This window comes from Pongo pygmaeus, chromosome 1 (assembly GCF_028885625.2).
Source record: "Pongo pygmaeus isolate AG05252 chromosome 1, NHGRI_mPonPyg2-v2.0_pri, whole genome shotgun sequence".
NCBI lineage: Eukaryota > Metazoa > Chordata > Mammalia > Primates > Hominidae > Pongo > Pongo pygmaeus.
Window position 1 is genome coordinate 3,085,109 of NC_072373.2, and position 17,449 is coordinate 3,102,557.

A 17,449-nucleotide genomic window follows, 5' to 3' on the forward strand; every position below is an offset into this window, starting at 1 on the left:
CCAAGTTAGGGATCAACAGACCTTTCTATAAAGGGTCAGATAGTGAATGATTTAGGCTTTCTGGGCTATACCGTCTTTCTTAGAACTGCTTTACTCTGCCTTGTAGCTCAAAAGCGGCCATAAGCAATACATAACTGGAAAGGCAGGGAGGAGTACCAACAAAACTTGATTTACAAAAACAGTGGCTGAGGTACCATGGGCTGTAGTTTGTTGACTGCTAGTCTAGACAATGCCAATCCAGTGGGACAGAATCCACATCATACAGTCTGGAGTAGGGATTTGTTTCCCAGACTGCAAAGCAGCTTTCCAGTCAACCTCGGCAGCCGTAGAAAATAAGTGCATTTCTCAGCATTTGCTGACTATTGCAGAATTACTGACAGCTGCATTTGTCATGTTCTTGAATTATTTTTTCCACCTTGGGTTTAATAGGTTTCCCAAAAATCCTCAGTGAGGAAGCATCACCCTAATTTGCTCTACATGTCATGTGTGTGATAAGCAGAAAGGAAACAGACAAACTCAGACCTTGAAATTGGAATGAAGCATTTAATTCCTGCTCCCATCCTAGCTTGGCGGAGTTGAGCAATACATCTACAGACGTCCTTCCAACACAATGACTTTGTTGCCCTCTGTGTGGCTTCTTACCTGGTGCTGGGCTCTAGGGTTGATGGAGGACTTGGGTCCTGCCCTCAGGGATCTCACAATCACAGGAGTGGAGTCGATGAAGTACATTCCTGCCTTCATTCCCGAGGCATGTCTGACTACCTGCCACACATGTGCAAGGAGAGCAAAAGTGATCAAGGCCTGGACCCTGTCCTAGGTGAGTTCAGAGTAAAAGCAAATGAAAATTCATGCACAGTAAAGTAAAACCCAGTGCTGCAGCCTGTGATAGAGACCATGCCGCTTGGGTTGCTGAGTTTTCCCCCTCGTTGTAATTCAGCAGGCTTCCCAGTGCGCCCTGAATCCTCACCTGTGAGGCCGACTTTACTATCATTCCCACTTACAGGTGGAGGAGACTGAGGCACAGAGCTCCCCAAACCCCACAGCTGGCGAGTGGCAGGGCTAGCGTGTGATGTCCACTAGACTGATGTCTGACTGCAGAAGCTGCGCTCCTCACCCCTGGGATCTGGAAGATAATTCTGCTGATGTGTGAGATCCAGGAGAATGCATTGTTTAGCCAGAAAATGTTTTGTAACTGCATTTTTGTTTTTGACAGAAATGTGACTGCCCACTGAATAGTGAGCGTTGGAATTAAAGGCCGTCTGGCTGCCGGGGCTGGGTTTGGTCATCTTGTGTTTTTTAAGTCTGAGTTGGGATGCTGTATTCGTTTCTTAAAACTGCCATGGTGACATACCACAAACAGGGTGGCTTAAAACAACGAAATGTTTTTCACAATTCTGGAGGGTAAAGGTCTGAAATCAGGGCGTGTGGGCAGGGTGAGTTCCTTCTGAGGCAGTCTGTTCCTTGTCTCTCCCATAGCTCCTGGTGGCAGCAGGCTGTCCTTGGTGTTCCCTGCTTGTACCTGCATCACCCCAGTCTCTGCCCACGTCTTCATGTGGAACTCTCCTTGTGTCTGTCTTCTCATGGCCGCCTTCTTACTGGGATGCCAGTCATATTGAATTTGGGGCCTACTTACTCTCTAGTGTGATCTTTTCCTAACTCGTTCTATCTACAGTGACCTTATTTCCAAATAAGGTCACATTTTAGGGTACCGGGGGTTAGGACTTCAACATACTCTTATTGGAGGGAACATAATTCACCCGGTAACAGACACCTTTAGACAGGATGGAACTTCCTTATTCATCTCTAGCCCATCCCAGCTGTTTTTACCCTGGAAGAGATTCCCAAATCTCTGTTGCCATTGCCCTCCTTGGGCATTTGAGTTGACTCCTTCTTTCTTCAAGCTTTTCTGTGTAGTGACGGTGATGAGAGAGAGAGGGCTTAGATGACTCATTTCCTATCTAGGTTTCTTTCATTAAGATGCCGAGACTCTTCTTTTCACTAAATATTAGTTACACCCACTCATGGAGCAGAGAGCCACGTTCCATAAAAGGGCTCTCTGATGTAGTAGTCCCATGCTTTTAACAATGCATACCTGTTAAGAATGGACAGATACCTCAAATTAGGCTGTACTCTCCTGAATTTTTGGTCTCTTTCCCAGGTGTTTCCCAGGAAAGAAATTTATTATCAATAATGTGGAAAGACTTCTCAGTATTGAGCCCCATAATTTGCCTTCGTAGTGTTGGAGGGAACAAGGGGAAATGGGAGCAGAAATGAGAAATGGGAGAGGAGTTTGGGAAGTAAGGGGGAAAGGCCAGCACAGGTAGCATTGCTGATGAGAGACAAAGCTTGGATGAGGCCACTCTGCCTTTCACTACAAAGGCCTGTTGTAATGGACTGGCCAGGCTCTGAAACGCTGGACTCAACATTTAACTGCCTGCTCTGGAGGATTTAGGACAAACAGGGGAAAAAGCTTTTGAAATAGTTCTCTCTGCCTCCTGCCCTCTCGCACTAATTTTTTTTTCTAATAAAGATGATTTCTACCCACGCATGAAGTAGAAAGACGCAATCTGTAAAACAGCTCTTTAATTCTGGAAACATTACCTCTGGATTCAGATCAGCTCTATAAATGACTGGAATGGTGACTGTTGTACTTACTTTTTATGGGAACTCTTAGTTGAATTTTACTTTATTGCAATTGTGGTTAATTTCTACTGAGTTTTAAATGCCTGCACACACTAGGAAAAGTTTTTTGAGCGCCTGCTATTGGGTATCATGAGAGGCATGAAGATGGATAAATCACGATTCTTGCCCTAGACAAACTTATCAATTAGTAAGGGACAGAGGATGCCTCCCAGCATAAATAGTAGAACTAGGAATGGGTAAGAGCACCTAGAGAGGAACCAAATGTCTCTGGATATTCTGACTTGGAAGAGTTTACTTCATGATTCCTTCTGCCAGTGTTCACTGATCTCCTACAAAGAGCCAGGCGTAGTGTATAGTGATGATAAATGACAGGTGACAGGAGCCAGGATGCTGGGGTGAGACTGCCTGGGCTCCCACCTGGCTCTGTGGCCTGAGGGAGAGAGGGGCTTACCCTCCTTATGCTTCACATCTTCTTTATCTGTAAAATGGGAATAATATTAATATCTCCCTCACAGATATACTGTGTATACATAGATACAAACACAGAGAAAGTGAGAAAGAGTGCTTGCCAGCCGAGTGCACTATGAAAGTAGTATGTTCCCTGCATGGGGCCTATCTTCAGAGGTGTTAATAACAGGGCAGGAAGGAAGCAAAAAGAGGAATTATTACAAATGGTGGTAAGTGGAGGGCAAATAAGATGCTCATGCAAGGGAGAATCTTTTAAGTTTTGGGGTTTTTTGTTTTGTTTTGTTTTGTTTTCTGAGACAGTCTCATTCTGTCACCCAGGCTAGAATGCAGTGGCACGATCTCGGCTCACTGCAACCTCTACCTCCCGGGTTCAAGCAATTCTCCCTCCTCAGCCTCCAGAGTAGCTGGAATTACAGGCATGTACCACCACACCTGGCTAATTTTTGTATTTCTAGTAGAGATGAGCTTTTGCCATGTTGCCCAGCTGGTCTCAAGCTCCTGGCCTCAAGTGATCCGCCTGCATCAGCCTCCCAAAGTGCTGGGATTACAGGTGTGAGCCACCGCACCTGGCCCCTATTTTCGGTTTTGTGATCAAGGATGGGCTTCCTCCAATGGTGGCATTTAAAGCCATGCCATGAGGGAGCAAGGCTAGAGGAGCAGAGATGGCTGCTGTGTAGTAGAGGATGGATCAAGCAGAGCCTTCCTAGGCCATTTGAAGAAGTTTTAATTTTATTCTGAAGCAGTAGAAAACCATCAAAATGTTTGAAATGTGGGTGTGACTGAATCCTTCATGTTTATAAAAAGATGATTCTGATTCTATCTAGAGAAGTATATAGAGAATGGATTCAAGGGGTCAAGAATGAGACGAGGTTAAGAGTGTCACAATAACACTCTTAGACGATGGCTGAGATGATAGAGACGATGGCTTTCCCTAGGCTAGAGACGATGGCTTTCCCTAGGCTGGAGACGATGGCTTTCCCTAGGCCGGAGACGATGGCTTTCACTAGGCTGGAGATGATGGCTTTCCCTAGGCTAGAGACGATGGCTTTAGGAGGTTGGCATAGGAGATGGGAAGAATGAAATAGATTCAAGATACATTCTGGGGTCAGAATTGTCGTGACTCTGATAGACTGGATGACATAGATTGGGGAGAAAAGGGGGAAGGTTTTGTAATACTGCTCATGGATTAGAGAAAAAGGGGAAGGTTTTAAATATCTGTCATCTCTTAGATGGGAATGAATCTTCCCATCTAAGGAGTAGGTTTGGGGGCAGAACTTAGTCATATTAAATTTGAAAAATGTCATTTAAAGAGAGATTTTTTTCTCATTGAAAAATCATCTTCCATTACATGAGTGTCAGAGTGAGGGTACTCACAGTGGGAGTGGCTTTGGGAGAGGTGGGAAGAGAGAGGAGGGTGCCTGAACAGATAGTGGCATCTGTTAGCAAAAGTCAGGGTCTAGAGGAAGGGCAGCCTGATTTAGTTTGTGACTTGATTGAAACTGTTTAGACCTATAAGCACAGGTATTAATGATGATAATTTTGTTAAGATGCAAAAGTCTATTTTACAAAATGACTCTCATATGAGAAAATACTCTGAAACTGAATTTAACATCCAGAAAGTCCTATCATATTTAAAATTTATTTTTCTGGGCGTTTACATTTCTGAATGACTTGGTGAGAAATAGGTCTGTGAGTGACTCACTGAACCCCCCAAAAAAGTACTCACATAGGTAGATTTCCTTGTGCCAATCGAAGGACGTTATTAAGGGAAGTGTTCTTTAGCCATGGCTAACTGGGACATTTGTCCTTGAGTTGGGATGGTCTGATGCTCCTTGGACAGTGTCTGGTTACATGAGCAACTGATGGGTGCACTAGAACTCTTTTCGCTGAGAAAATAAAGCAAGATTCTTTGGTATGTTTGCTCTCTCATGCAGCCTCACAACATGGGTGGTTTTTGTTCCTCTCCTTTTTCCCTTTTCACATGTACACAATAAGCTACTTATTTTCATTTGTTTTTTTTGATAAAACTCCTGTGAAAGTTGAGGGTGAGGCTAATATCTGTACCTCCATTTAGCAAATTACCTGGTACCTTGTTGGTTTCATAAATATTTGGTGAATCGTTTAATAAATATTTGCAGATTGGGTGAACACCCTGTGTATAACATGGACACCCCAATTATATGCCTTCCTAAAATTCCTTCTTGTGCTGTGTCTATAAGCTTTCCTGCTATAACCTCAAAAACATAATACCTAACAAAAGCAACAACGATTATGGCTGTTTTAGCTAAGTGATGGATCCTTCAATAGGGCATGTGCTTTAAGCTATTTCTTCTAGAGTTGAAAGTTTTGATTTTGTTTTCCTCCAGAGCCATCTTCATTTCATTAACTTTCCTTTCTGTATCTAAGGGCAGCAGTTGGTGTCTGTGGCCCTGGAGCCTTCAATGTATGTGAGAAGGGAACCGCTTTGCATGGTACGTATGGCAGTAGTGGTGACGGCAGCAACAATGATATCATTTATTCATTGAGCACCTAATTTGTGCCAGGCATTATAATAGGTGGAAATACACTATTGGCAAATGTAAGGCCAGGTTCCGGTAACAAAGGGACAGAATGATAATTGAGTAGCTTCAAAGGAGATAGACATTTATTTCTTTTTCATTGATTGTGTAATGTATGTACCAGGTGGGTGGGTGACTCCACTCCATGCTGTTATTCAGGGCCCGGATTCCTTCCATGGTGTTGTTCCACTGCCCCTCAGGCCTTCACAAGAAGTGGAAAAAGGAGCCCAGCAGGGCCAGCCCACAGTCTCAAGGCTTAGCTCCAGAAGCAGTTCCCAACTCTTTCACTTCCACTCAGTTGGAGAGAACTTAGTCATGTAGCTGTGCCTGATTCCAGGGGTTGAGGGAGGAAACGGGAGAAGTAGTTCAGGCCTATGTCCTGGGGGCAAGGGAGAACAGATGTTGGTGAACACCTAGCAATGTTCACCACATCCTGCAATGTGCAGATTATTCTGCACACTTTCCAGTTGATGAATTAGAAATTTGAGAGGTTAATTAACTCAACTTACCCTAGATGATTATGTTGTAAGGGGGAGGTCCAGATTCTAATTCTGTTACATCTGATTTAAAAATCTGTGCTCTTTTCACCACCATGATACCATTGAACACTGTGTTGTTGTCATAGAGCCGTGTGGAGTTTACAGGGGAAATTCACATAGTCAACTTGCTTATGGCTTCAAGAGCAGGTCTCCCACCACCAGACTTACCTAGCCAGCTAAGGTGTCTCAGGACTTGGTATCAGAATGAAAATAGAGTGCAATTCTGATCAATCAAAAACTGGTTTTCTGGCCTGCTTTTAGGAGACAGGAGTGAGAATAATGAAAACAGTCTTGTACCAGGTACTTACATTCTAGGGCATGGTCTGTGGTCAGAATACATTCAGATCAGTGCCCCCTTCCCACTTGGTATGGTTATAGTGAGGCGTCAGTGGTGCCCGAGACTGACAAGATCAACAGTGACTATAGGTGACTAGACTCTGTACAGCATAGTGTTTCTTCAGACTCTGCAAAGCTGGGCTTTGGAGTTTGAATCTTTTACTCACTTACCAGGTATGTAGCTGTGGACAAGTTTCTTAATCTTCCTAAATCTGAGATTCCTCATCTGTAAGGCAGGATTAGTTAGCCTCCTTCACAGAGTTAAGTGTTAGTGATCATGTAAGCAAAGGGCCTCCCACAAAGCAGCATCTGGTTAAATGATAGCTGCTATTTTAAAAAAAATAAACCCAACAACCATGAATTGAGTGACTGCTATGTACCAGGCACCAAGGTAGGCTCCAGAGATTTAGAGATAAAAGGTAGAGTCCCTGCTGCCTTCAAGGGACATCCCCGTTAGTGGGGATGTTTCAGAGAGAAGAACAACCTAAGCTCAGGTTTTCCCTCAGGAAGAATAATGCATTCTAACCAGACTAGAGCGTGTGTGTTCTGTTAATAGATTGTATGAACTGAAATTGTACAATAGCCAGTTTGGGTGCAATGAGCTACTCAAATGACACATTGACTTTTTTTTTTTTTTTTAATTATACTTTAAGTTCTGGGATACGTGTGCAGAACAGTGCAGGTTTGTTACATAGGTATACACGTGCCATGGTGGTTTGCTGCACCCGTCAACCCATCATCTACCTTAGGTATTTCTTCTAATGCTATCCCTCCCCTAGCCCCACTTCCCGACAGGCCTTGGTGTGTGATGTTCCCCTCCTTGTGTCCATGTGTTCTCATTGGTCAATTCCCACTTATGAGTGAGAACATATGGTTTTTGGTTTTCTGTTCCTATGTTAGTATACTGAGAATGATGGTTTCCAGCTTCATCCATGTCCCTGCAAAGGACACAAACTGATCCTTTTTTATGGCTGTATAGTATTCTGTGGTGTATATGTGCCACATTTTCTGTATCTAGTCTATCACAAATGGGCATTTGGGTGGGTTCCAAGTCTTTGCTATTGTGAATAGTGCCGCAATAAACATACGTGTGCATGTGTCTTTATAGTAGAATGATTTATAATCCTTTGGGTATATACCCAGTAATGGGATCGCTGGGTCAAATGGTAATTCTAGTTCTAGATCCTCGAGGAATCACCACACTGTCTTCCACAATGGTTGAACTAATTTACACTCACACTCCCACCAACAGTGTAAAAGTGTTCCTATTTCTCCACATCCTCTCCAGCATCTGTTGTTTGCTGATTTTTTTAATGATTGCCATTCTAACTGGTGTGAGATGGTATCTCATTGTGGTTTTGATTTGCATTTCTCTGACCAGAGATGATGAGCTTTTTTCATATTTTTTTGGCCGCATAAATGTCGTCTTTTGAGAAGTGTGTGTTCATATCCTTCACCCACTTTCTGATAGGGTTGTTTTTTTCTTGTAAATTTAAGTTCCTTATAGATTCTGGATATTAGCCCTTTGTCAGATGGATAGATGGCAAAATTTTTCTCCCATTCTGTAGGTTGCCTGTTTACTCAGATACTTTTCTTTTGCTGTGCTGAGCCCTTTTGTTTAATTAGATCCCATTTGTCCATTTTGGCTTTTGTTGCCATTGCTTTTGGTGTTTTAGACATGAAGTCTTTGCCCATGCCTATGTCCTGAATGGTATTGCCTAGGTTTTCTTCTAGGGTTTATATGGTTTTAGGTCTTACATTTAAGTCTTTAATCCAACTTGAGTTAATTTTTATATAAGGTGTAAGTAAGGGGTCCAGTTTCAGTCTTGTACATATGGCTAGCCAGTTTTCCCAGCACCATTTATTAAATAGGGAATTCTTTCCCCATTACTTGTTTTTGTCAGGTTTGTCAAAGATCATATGGTTGTAGATGTGTGGTATTATTCCTGAGGGCTCTGTTCTGTTCCATTGGTCTATATCTCTGTTTCGGTACCAGTACCATGCTGTTTTGGCTGCTGTAGCCTTGTAGCACAGTTTGAAGTCAGATAGCATGATGCCTCCAGCTTTGTTCTTTTTGCTTAGGATTGTCTTGGCTATATGGGCTCTTTTTGGGTTCCATATGAAATTTAAAGTAGTTTTTTCTATTTCTGTGAAGAAAGTCAACATTGACATTTTTATATGTTGTTTTAATAGTCTTTATGATAAATGTCAACAAAAATAATACTTTTTAGAGACAATTGGTTTTTATACACACTTAGAGAGGTAATAAAATCTGCCACTAATGCTAATAGCATTCTGATGGAGTGAAGACTTAGTGGTGTGTCAAAAAGTAAGGCACCTTGCTCTTTTCTTAATGTAGTTTGAATTTCAAAACAACACGAAGGAATGCTGTTGGTATTTATTCAGGGATTTGTGTGCAGATTTGATAGCCACCATTTATCTTCAGCAGAGGAATCCGTGTTCCTGGCCTTTTCCCCCCTTGGTTAGTTTGGATTTCCTCAAACCACTTTGCCCTTTGAAGGATTGTGTGCTGTTAAGTAAATGAACGGGTATGTTTCTGAGTTTGTGCTGACTGATTTACAACAGGATGGCAAATTCAGCACTGAAAACAGGGTCAGACAAATACCCTGGCTATGAGACTCAGCTGACTCAGACAAGCGAGGCTTTGCTTAGTGGTTTTTACCCCTCCAGTAGAGAAAAGTCTTGGCTAAGGCCTCAAAGGCATGTGGACTGGAAGGTCTGGCAGAACAGTATCCACGTCATTATTGTTAGTAGAAGTTGTGCAGTTGTATTATTGTTGATGGTCTCATTAACACTGGCTATCTTTTATGTTCTAGCCACTGAATAGTCATTAATTATTGTGGTTAATTCTCACAGCAAACCTGTGTTAATTTTCATGGATCCAAGGCTCTCAATTTAAATAAGAAAATTAGCAAAGTTATTTTCTTTTGCCTCCCCTTCTGGCTTAACAAAGAGAGCTCACAAGTACTTATGTTTTGAGAAAATAGAGACCCATTTAAATAGTGTTACCAGAGTGACACATTATTAACTAAGAAAATCAGAATTACATACTTTTTAGAGGTTGCCTCCACAGTGGTAATCTCTGAAGCCTGGAGGTCTCATAGCCCTATGATGCAGAATATTATCAGTGATAGGAAGAGAAAGCATTGCCTCCTTAACAGTGTACGGAGGCATCTTCCACCAGCACTTGGAACTAAGCCTCCACTGATGAACGCCACAGGAGAAAGACACAGACCTGAGAAGGCTAAAATTTACAACGCAGGAAAGATGAGGAAAGCACAGAATTATTAAATGGAATATGGGAAACGTGTGATTTGTGTCTACAGTCCACACTTGCGACACAGGTACCATTATGTCCATTTTATAGAGGAGAAAACTCATTTCCAGAAGGGTTGAATAACTTGCCCAGAGTCACACGATTAAAAGATGCCGGACCAGGGAGCTAAATCCATGAATATCTGACTTTAAAGTCCTTACCTTTTCTTTACCTCACAGTGGTTTAGATGAGATGCATTGTTAATTGTAAATTGAATTTCCTTCACTACCTGCCTTTTTCAATATAAGGTGAATTCTGCATCATTTTGTTGAAATGGAGAGTTCTAACCATTATTGTTTTAAAATAGGAGGCGCTTGGGCCTTGAAGGAGCATGGTCATTCCAGCAGTCTGGTAAAGGGCATTTCAGATGGAAGACAGCCTAGGTAAAGGCACCGAGGTGAGAACGCTGCAGCATAGTCAGGGAATGGAGAGTAGATTCATTTGAGGAGAACTGAGTGTCTCAGTAGATGGGGGTTATATCATGAGAAGGACATGAAAGCTTCAGCATGGAGCTGGTGAGCAGAGGGGGGCCCTTTTTGAGGGGGGATTAAAGTGCTCAGAGCTGTGGGCTGATGTTGTTCTGACAGCAGGGTGCAGATTGAAACAGAGTACAGATAAATTGAGGGGGAAGTAGCATTATCTGTATAAACTGTCAGGGAGTAGAGAAATCTGGATTTTCATGTATTTGGTTCAGGGAACAGTAACTTTCCCATAGATATTTCCCAGGGTTGTGAATAAATACTGTAGTGTACTGGTCACGGATGCAAACTTCGGGGAAGTTAGGAACATCCTTAAGCCACAAAGTGGATGCTCAAAAGTTAAATATTCACTGGAAGTGAAAAGTAAGCAATGGAAATATGAAAATAGTAGTTCATGCCACTCTCCTGCCTGTTGCCTTAAATTAACCATTCCACTGAAAGCTGCTTTCTGCTATTTTATTTGGGTAAATTAGTCACAAATGGAATCACTTGCATTTAATGCACATTGTCTCCCAGACTCCCTAGTTGACATTAGGGCTCACCCTCGGTGTTGTATATCCTGTGAGTTTGCACAAATGTAGAATGGCATGTCTTCACCGTTACAGTGTCATACAGACTTTTTTTACTGCCCCCAAAATCTTTCGTGTTCCACCTGTTCATCTCTCCCTCCCCTCTAATCCCTGGCCACCACTGATCTTTTTACTATCTTCATACTTTTGCCTTTTCCATAATGTCATACGGTTGAAATCATACCGTATAAACTGTTTCAGATTGGCTTCTTACACACAGTAACGTGCATTTAAGGTTCTACCGTGTCCTTTCATGGCTTGATAACTAATTTCTATTTAGTGATGAATAATCTGTTGTCTAGATGTACCACAGTTTCCCTATTCACCTACTGAAGGACATCTTGGTTGCTTCCAAGTTTTGGAAATTGAATAAAGCTGGATTTTATATGATACTGTTTTCTCTCCTTTCTTAGCATATTAATTATACTTTTTTACTTTTTAAAATGGTTGCCGTAGAGTTTGCAATATACACTTACAACTAATCCAAGTCCATTTTCAAATAACATTAAACCGCTTTATCAGTAGTGCAAATATCTTATAATAACAAAATATTCCCAATTCTTCCCTCCCATCTTTGGAATCATCACTGTCATTCATTTCATTTATACATAAGCATATATATGCATACATAATTGAGTACATTGTTGCTATTATTTTGAAAAAGATATTGTGTGTTTGATCAATTAAGAATAAGAAACAAAAGTTTTTCTTTTACCTCCGCTGAAGTATTTTTTTTCCTCCCTCTGGGGTATTTTTTTAAAGATTTTTTTTCTTTATCTTTGATTTTCTTAATTGTAAATATGATATGCCCAGAGGTGGTTTTCCTGGCATCCTGCTTAGTGTTCTCTGAGCTTCGTGGATCTGTGGTTTGGTGTTTGACATTAATTTGGGGAAATTCTCAGTCATTATTGTTTTGAATATTAGTATTTCTTCTGTTCCTTTCCCTCTTTATTCTCTTTCTAGTATTCTCATTATATGTATGTTACACCTTTTATAGTTGTCCTACCGTTCTTGGATATTCTTTTTTTTTTTCAATCTTTGTTCTCTTTGCTGTTTCATTTCAGAAGTTTCTGTTGTCATATCCTCAAGCTGAGATTTTTCCTCAGTTGTGTTCAGTCTCCTAATAAGTTGGTCAAAAGGATTATTCAAGTCTGTTATTTTGTTTTTGATCTCTAGCATTTCTTTTGCTTTCTTAGAATTTTCATCTGCTTACATTTATCTGTTCTTTCATGTCCTTTTTTCATTAAAGCCTTTAGCTTATTCATCATTTTCAAAAATTTTCTTGTCGAATAATTCCAATATTTCTGCCGTATCTGACTCTGATTCTGATGCTTGTTCAATCTTTTCACACTGTGTTTTTTGCCTTTTAGTATGTCTGGTAAGTTTTTGCTGAAAGACGGATGTCATGATGGACTGGGTGGAAAGAATTGTGAATGGGTCTTTAGTGATGTAGTGGTAAATCGCTGGGGAGTGATACTGTTTGGATGTTTTGTCCCCTCCAAAGCTCATTTTGAAATATGACCCCCAGTGTTGGAGGTGGGGCCTGGTGGGAGGTTTTGGATCATGGGGGTGGACCCCTCATGCATGGCGTGGTGCCCTCCCCTTGGTGATGAGCGGGTTCTTGCTCTGTTAGTTCACACAAGAGCTGGTTGTTAAGAGTCTGGCTCCTCCTTCACTTTTCTTGCTCCCTCCGTCACCATGTGACATGCTGGCACCTCTTTGCCTTCTGCCATAATGGTAAACTTCCTGAGGCCCTCATCAGAAGCAGATGCCCACATTCTGCTTCATGTATGGCCTGCAGAGCCGTGAGCCAAATAAACCTCTTTTCTTTGAAAATTACGCAGCATTGGTTATGTCTTTATAGCAGTGCAAAGTGGACTAACTCAGAGAATGAAATTGTCCTCCTGTAGTTCTGTGAGTGGGTCTTAGTCTTCTAGTAAGTGCGTGACCCTGGACTGGGAGCTTCACTCAGTGCTTCTCTGTTTGTCTGTTTGTTTGTTTTTTTCTTGTGGGACAGGATGACTAGAGTGGGCTGGAGTTGGGTATTTTCCTTCCCCAGGTAGGTTAGGCTCTGCCAAAGCCCCAGCAAGTTAGGGTCTGGTTAGTTTCTCCGGAGGGCAAAACCTTGTTGAGAACGTAATTCTCTGGTGTTTTTTTCTTTTTCTTTTTTCCTTTTCCTATGGTGCTGATCTCTGGTGTTTTTTCAAAATGGTCCTTTTCCTCCTTTTTCCACTGGAGGCATAAGGAAATTTTTCTCTGATACTCACTGCAAGGCCCTGCTAGAGCTCCTGGAAAAAAAAAAAAAAAACTCACAAAAGCATATCCCTCCCTACTCCCCATGATGGGCACCTCTGGAGTTTTAAACTCGAAGAGTTGTTCATTCTAGACCCCCAACAGTATGTCGAGTACAATTGAGGTTTCTACCGGGTACTGATTTCCATGGAGGCTTCTGTTGTAGAAAGTTGCAATGCTCTGTATGTGCCCATCTGTCTCTCTAGTCTTGGGGGCAGCAGCTTGCCCTGTGACCTTACTTCTTTGGCAGATCTAAGAATTTTTTTTAACACTGTATATTGAGAAATTATAGTTGTGTATATTTATAAGATACAAAGTGGTATTGCGAGTTTTTAATACAATATGGAATAATTAAGCTAATATATCTAGCACCTCAAATGTGTAAGAAGAATGGTTGATTTTTTAGTTTGTTTAGCTTTTTGCTTGTTGTTAGGATGGGATGGTGACTTCTAAGCTTCTTACATACCAGATCAGAAACCAGAAGTCTCATCCTGTTTTTAAAAACAGGACTTTGAACATTTTAATTTTTCTTAGCACAATGCCAGCAGCAGTAACTGCATGGCAATCCAGTGAACTCTAGTCTTATAAGAGCTTATAAAGAAAGGCTTCGTGTCTTACCTGATAAACTCCCCTGGACTGTTTTATAGTTAAGTGAAACCCCAATTTCTGGCAAGATCTGAAACTTGGTTTTTCTTTTTTGTCGCCTGTTTAAAATATCAGAAGTAAGCCCGTGAAAGCTATTAAAATGTATTCAGGCCGACTGTGGTTTCTCCTCTATGGATGTTTCTAGAAACATAGTGAAACAACACAGCGATGATTGGTTTTGCAGTTGTTGAGGTCAAACCTTGGCACAAGATTTTTGATCTCTGTTTTCTCTTTATTGTTCGACACAACCCACATGCAGGTTTGTTTCTCCATCTCTTCACCTCTTCTGGCTGACATGTTGATAGGAGCTTAGCCAGGCTGTCTGGCCACCAAACCTAAAATCATATGGCTTGTTTAGTTGGCAAGGACATTGAGGAATGAAACAACCATGTGGACAGCACTGTGCAAGCTCTTCAGTGACAGAGGCGTTGAATTTTAGGCAGAGTTTAGCAATCATCTCAACCATGTCCTCGTTTCACAATTCTGGGATCAACATCCGCAAAACGACACTTCTGACATCAGGATCCTCTAATATTTCGTGTATACTCATCTTGCAAGATAGGTGGTAAAATAAGATGAGGAACCTGAAACAATGAGCAGTTAAGCCACTTGCATCAAGTTCCAAGAGTGGCGGGAGAAACGGAGCAAGGAGTGGGATTTATTACTTGCAGCCTTTGGATTTCACCATAAAGTTGGTGGTTTTTAAATGTTGTTTTTTTGGGGTTTTTTTCCCCCTAACATCAACCCTTTCTTCAGTCAAATGGTGGGAAACCTCATATGTAAAACAGATGAAATAAAGCTGCTGGCTCACGTGGGAGGCTGCGTCGTGTGGTATGATGTTTAGAAGGAGGGACTTGGAAGCCAGGCTGCTCTGAGCCTCAGTTTGCTCATCTGCAAAGTGAGGATAACTACTATACATGCCTCATAGGGTTAATGTGAAAAATCAGCTAAATCAGTTCCCAGCTGTAATAACCATGCAGTTTATTCAGTCAAAAAACTTTTATCCAGCAGCTTACTGTATTCGGGGCCCTGTTAAAAGCACAGGGTGATGGCAGTGAGGAAGCAGGAATCCCAGCTTTCATGGAGCTTACATTCTCATTCTCAAAATAAATGTTAATTATAGTAACGTGTGTCGAAGAGGCACCGACCCCTCCTATGGATACCTCCTATGTGTCTCTGGCTGTAAAGGTCCCTTAGAGCCCTGTGTGAAAACCACTGTCCTGGGCTACACATCTTAACATCTAGGATGTTTTTAAGAGCTGGAGTGGGAAAAAAAAATGGAATTATATGACAGTGTTTAAATTTTCCATTACTGACATAAACTATTCCAGAAACAACAGGTAGAAGAGAAGGATGATTCTTCTGTTTGGGCCTCCGGTTTGCAGAGTAATTAGTGACTTGTCTGCTTTTCCTTCCTTAGTCATCTTGAGCACTTGCAGCTGTGCGTCTTCCTTTGCGTCTGATGCAAGCTGATATTTTAGGGTGAAAGGGTGAGAAGGAAATTTAGATTCAAAGTGCTGACAAGATAAAGTACATTCTGTAAAGATTCATTCCACTTAAAATTGGAGTTCTCACCCAGATATCTTCTCTTAGCAGACCTATGTCAGGAAAGTAGAAAATGGAAGAGAACTTTGTGGTTGAAAATCATGTTCCTAAAAATGAGGGTTGACCCTGTTTCCATGAGAAGAGAGAGCATGTGCGGCTCTGCTGATGGGTACAGAGAAGTGGCTTTGTGGTGGCGCCCGAGGGAGAATGCAGAGTAGACCACCATCTCTACTTCGATTGTTTTCAATTCTTTCTCAGATGCCTACAGACATTTAAACCTTGTCTGACTCTGCCTTCCCTCGGTAGTTTTAAGGCATATGGAAGAATTTCAACAAACTGAATTGATTTGGGGGAGAAGGAGGTTAGATTTTTTTTTTTAATGTTGCCATTTTAAGGAGCTAGATAATATACAAGAGACCTTTGGCCTTCGGCCTTCCTGTGGAATAGGTCCCGAGGGAGTTATGAACTTCCAAATGTGAAAATGCCTATGTAATTCTTTCTGTGTCTGTGAAAAATGTAAAGTATGTCTGAAAAAGTTAAGTAATTCCTCTAGATGTGTAATGATTCTATAAATTCAGGATTAAAGTAATTTATAAGGCTAATTTATGTCATTTATTTATTTATTTAGAGACAGGGTCTGGCTTCTGTCGCAAAGGCTGGAGTGCAGTGACGTGGTCTCAGCTCACTGCAACCTCCACCTCCCATGCTCAAGTGATCCTCCCACCTCAGCCTCCTCAGTAGCTGGGACTATAGGCACACACTACCACACATGACTAATTTTTGTGTCTTTTTTTTTGTAGAGATGGGGGTTTTCCCATGTTACCCAGGCTGGTCTCAAACTCCTGAACTCAAGCGACTTGCCTGCCTCAGCCTTCTAAGTGCTGGGATTACAGGTGTGAGCCACTGCACCCGGCCCTATGCCCATTCTTTAGTGCTAGTGATAGAAATCAACCAATCTATCAGTTGGTTTTCATGTCGGGGTCATTTTCAGGCAGAAAAATAGATTGTTGTCCCTTGACCTAAATTGTCTGCTTTCATAACAAAGAGCCAATAATAACAAAGCCATGTGAATCAGTCTTTTCCTGTGGAATCAACCTTACAACAAGGAGGATTCAAACATCTTCAATAAAATAACAAGTGATTACATATCACAGATCTTTGCATCAAGCAAGGTCAAGTATGCAAGTATTAACTCGGTGAATTCTAAGTATCTGATTAAATTTTGTAAGTCAATGCCAATTTCCCTTTGGACTCAGAGTTTACTTGCATAATTTTGTTTTATTAATATTTTAAAATAAAAAGTTATGTGGCCGAGCACATGTGGCTCACACCTATAATCCCAGCACTTTGGGAGGCCGAGCCTGGTGGATCATTTGAGTCACGAGTTTGAGAGCAGCTTGGGCAACATGATGAAACCCTGTCTCTACAGAAAATGGAAAAAGTTAGCCGGGCATGGTGGCACACACCTGCAGCCTCAGCTACTCAGGAGGCTGAGGTAGGAAGATCACTTGAGCCTGGGAGGTCGAGGCTGCAGTGAGCTGCCATGGCACCACCGTACTACAGCCTGGGCAACAGAACGAGACCCTGTCTCAAAAATGAAAAAACAAAAGTGATGTTGTCCAGTGAAGTAAAAAAATGGAGATTTTACTCACTTTGTCCTGTAAATGTTATACTTTATTTAGAGAAAGGAGCCATCAAACAGGGAAGACAGCACGGGCGTAAGAGGAGCTGGCAGAGACCTTGAGGTGGCCACGTGAGAACACAGTGAACAATGGGAAAATAAGGCAATTCTCTCAGCATGAGAAGGCGTTTAACAGACCCATCTAGTTGGTCACCTCCCCCTAGCTTACCTTTCACCCTTTGTTTTATAAATAGGGAAACTGAGATGAAATCACCCAAGACTTTTGGGACTGTCTACCAAAAATCACACGACCAAGTCAGCCAGAACCCGAGTTTTCTAACTATGATACCTGTGTTATTATTGTACCGTACTATCTTCTGAGATGTTGGCTTGTCTTCGTCAGAAACTTTGATCTGG

General features: G+C 41.7%; 1 protein-coding gene across 17 annotated transcripts in view; it reads left to right on the forward strand.

Annotated features, from left to right (window-relative positions):
• SMYD3 (SET and MYND domain containing 3) overlaps nucleotides 1-17,449 on the forward strand; it is a 770,143-nt gene that overhangs the window by 548,719 nt on the left and 203,975 nt on the right. The window contains exon 1 of one of the 17 annotated variants that reach the window (XM_054446980.2): nucleotides 5,523-5,582. The exons of 15 other annotated variants lie outside the window; for them this stretch is intronic. In XM_054446980.2, the coding sequence (XP_054302955.1) occupies nucleotides 5,553-5,582 (30 nt within the window). In that variant the 5' untranslated portion in view covers nucleotides 5,523-5,552. Of the gene's footprint in view, nucleotides 1-5,522; nucleotides 5,583-9,890; nucleotides 9,910-17,449 lie in introns of those variants that run through there. One more of the 17 variants, XM_063666396.1, reaches the window with a different exon arrangement.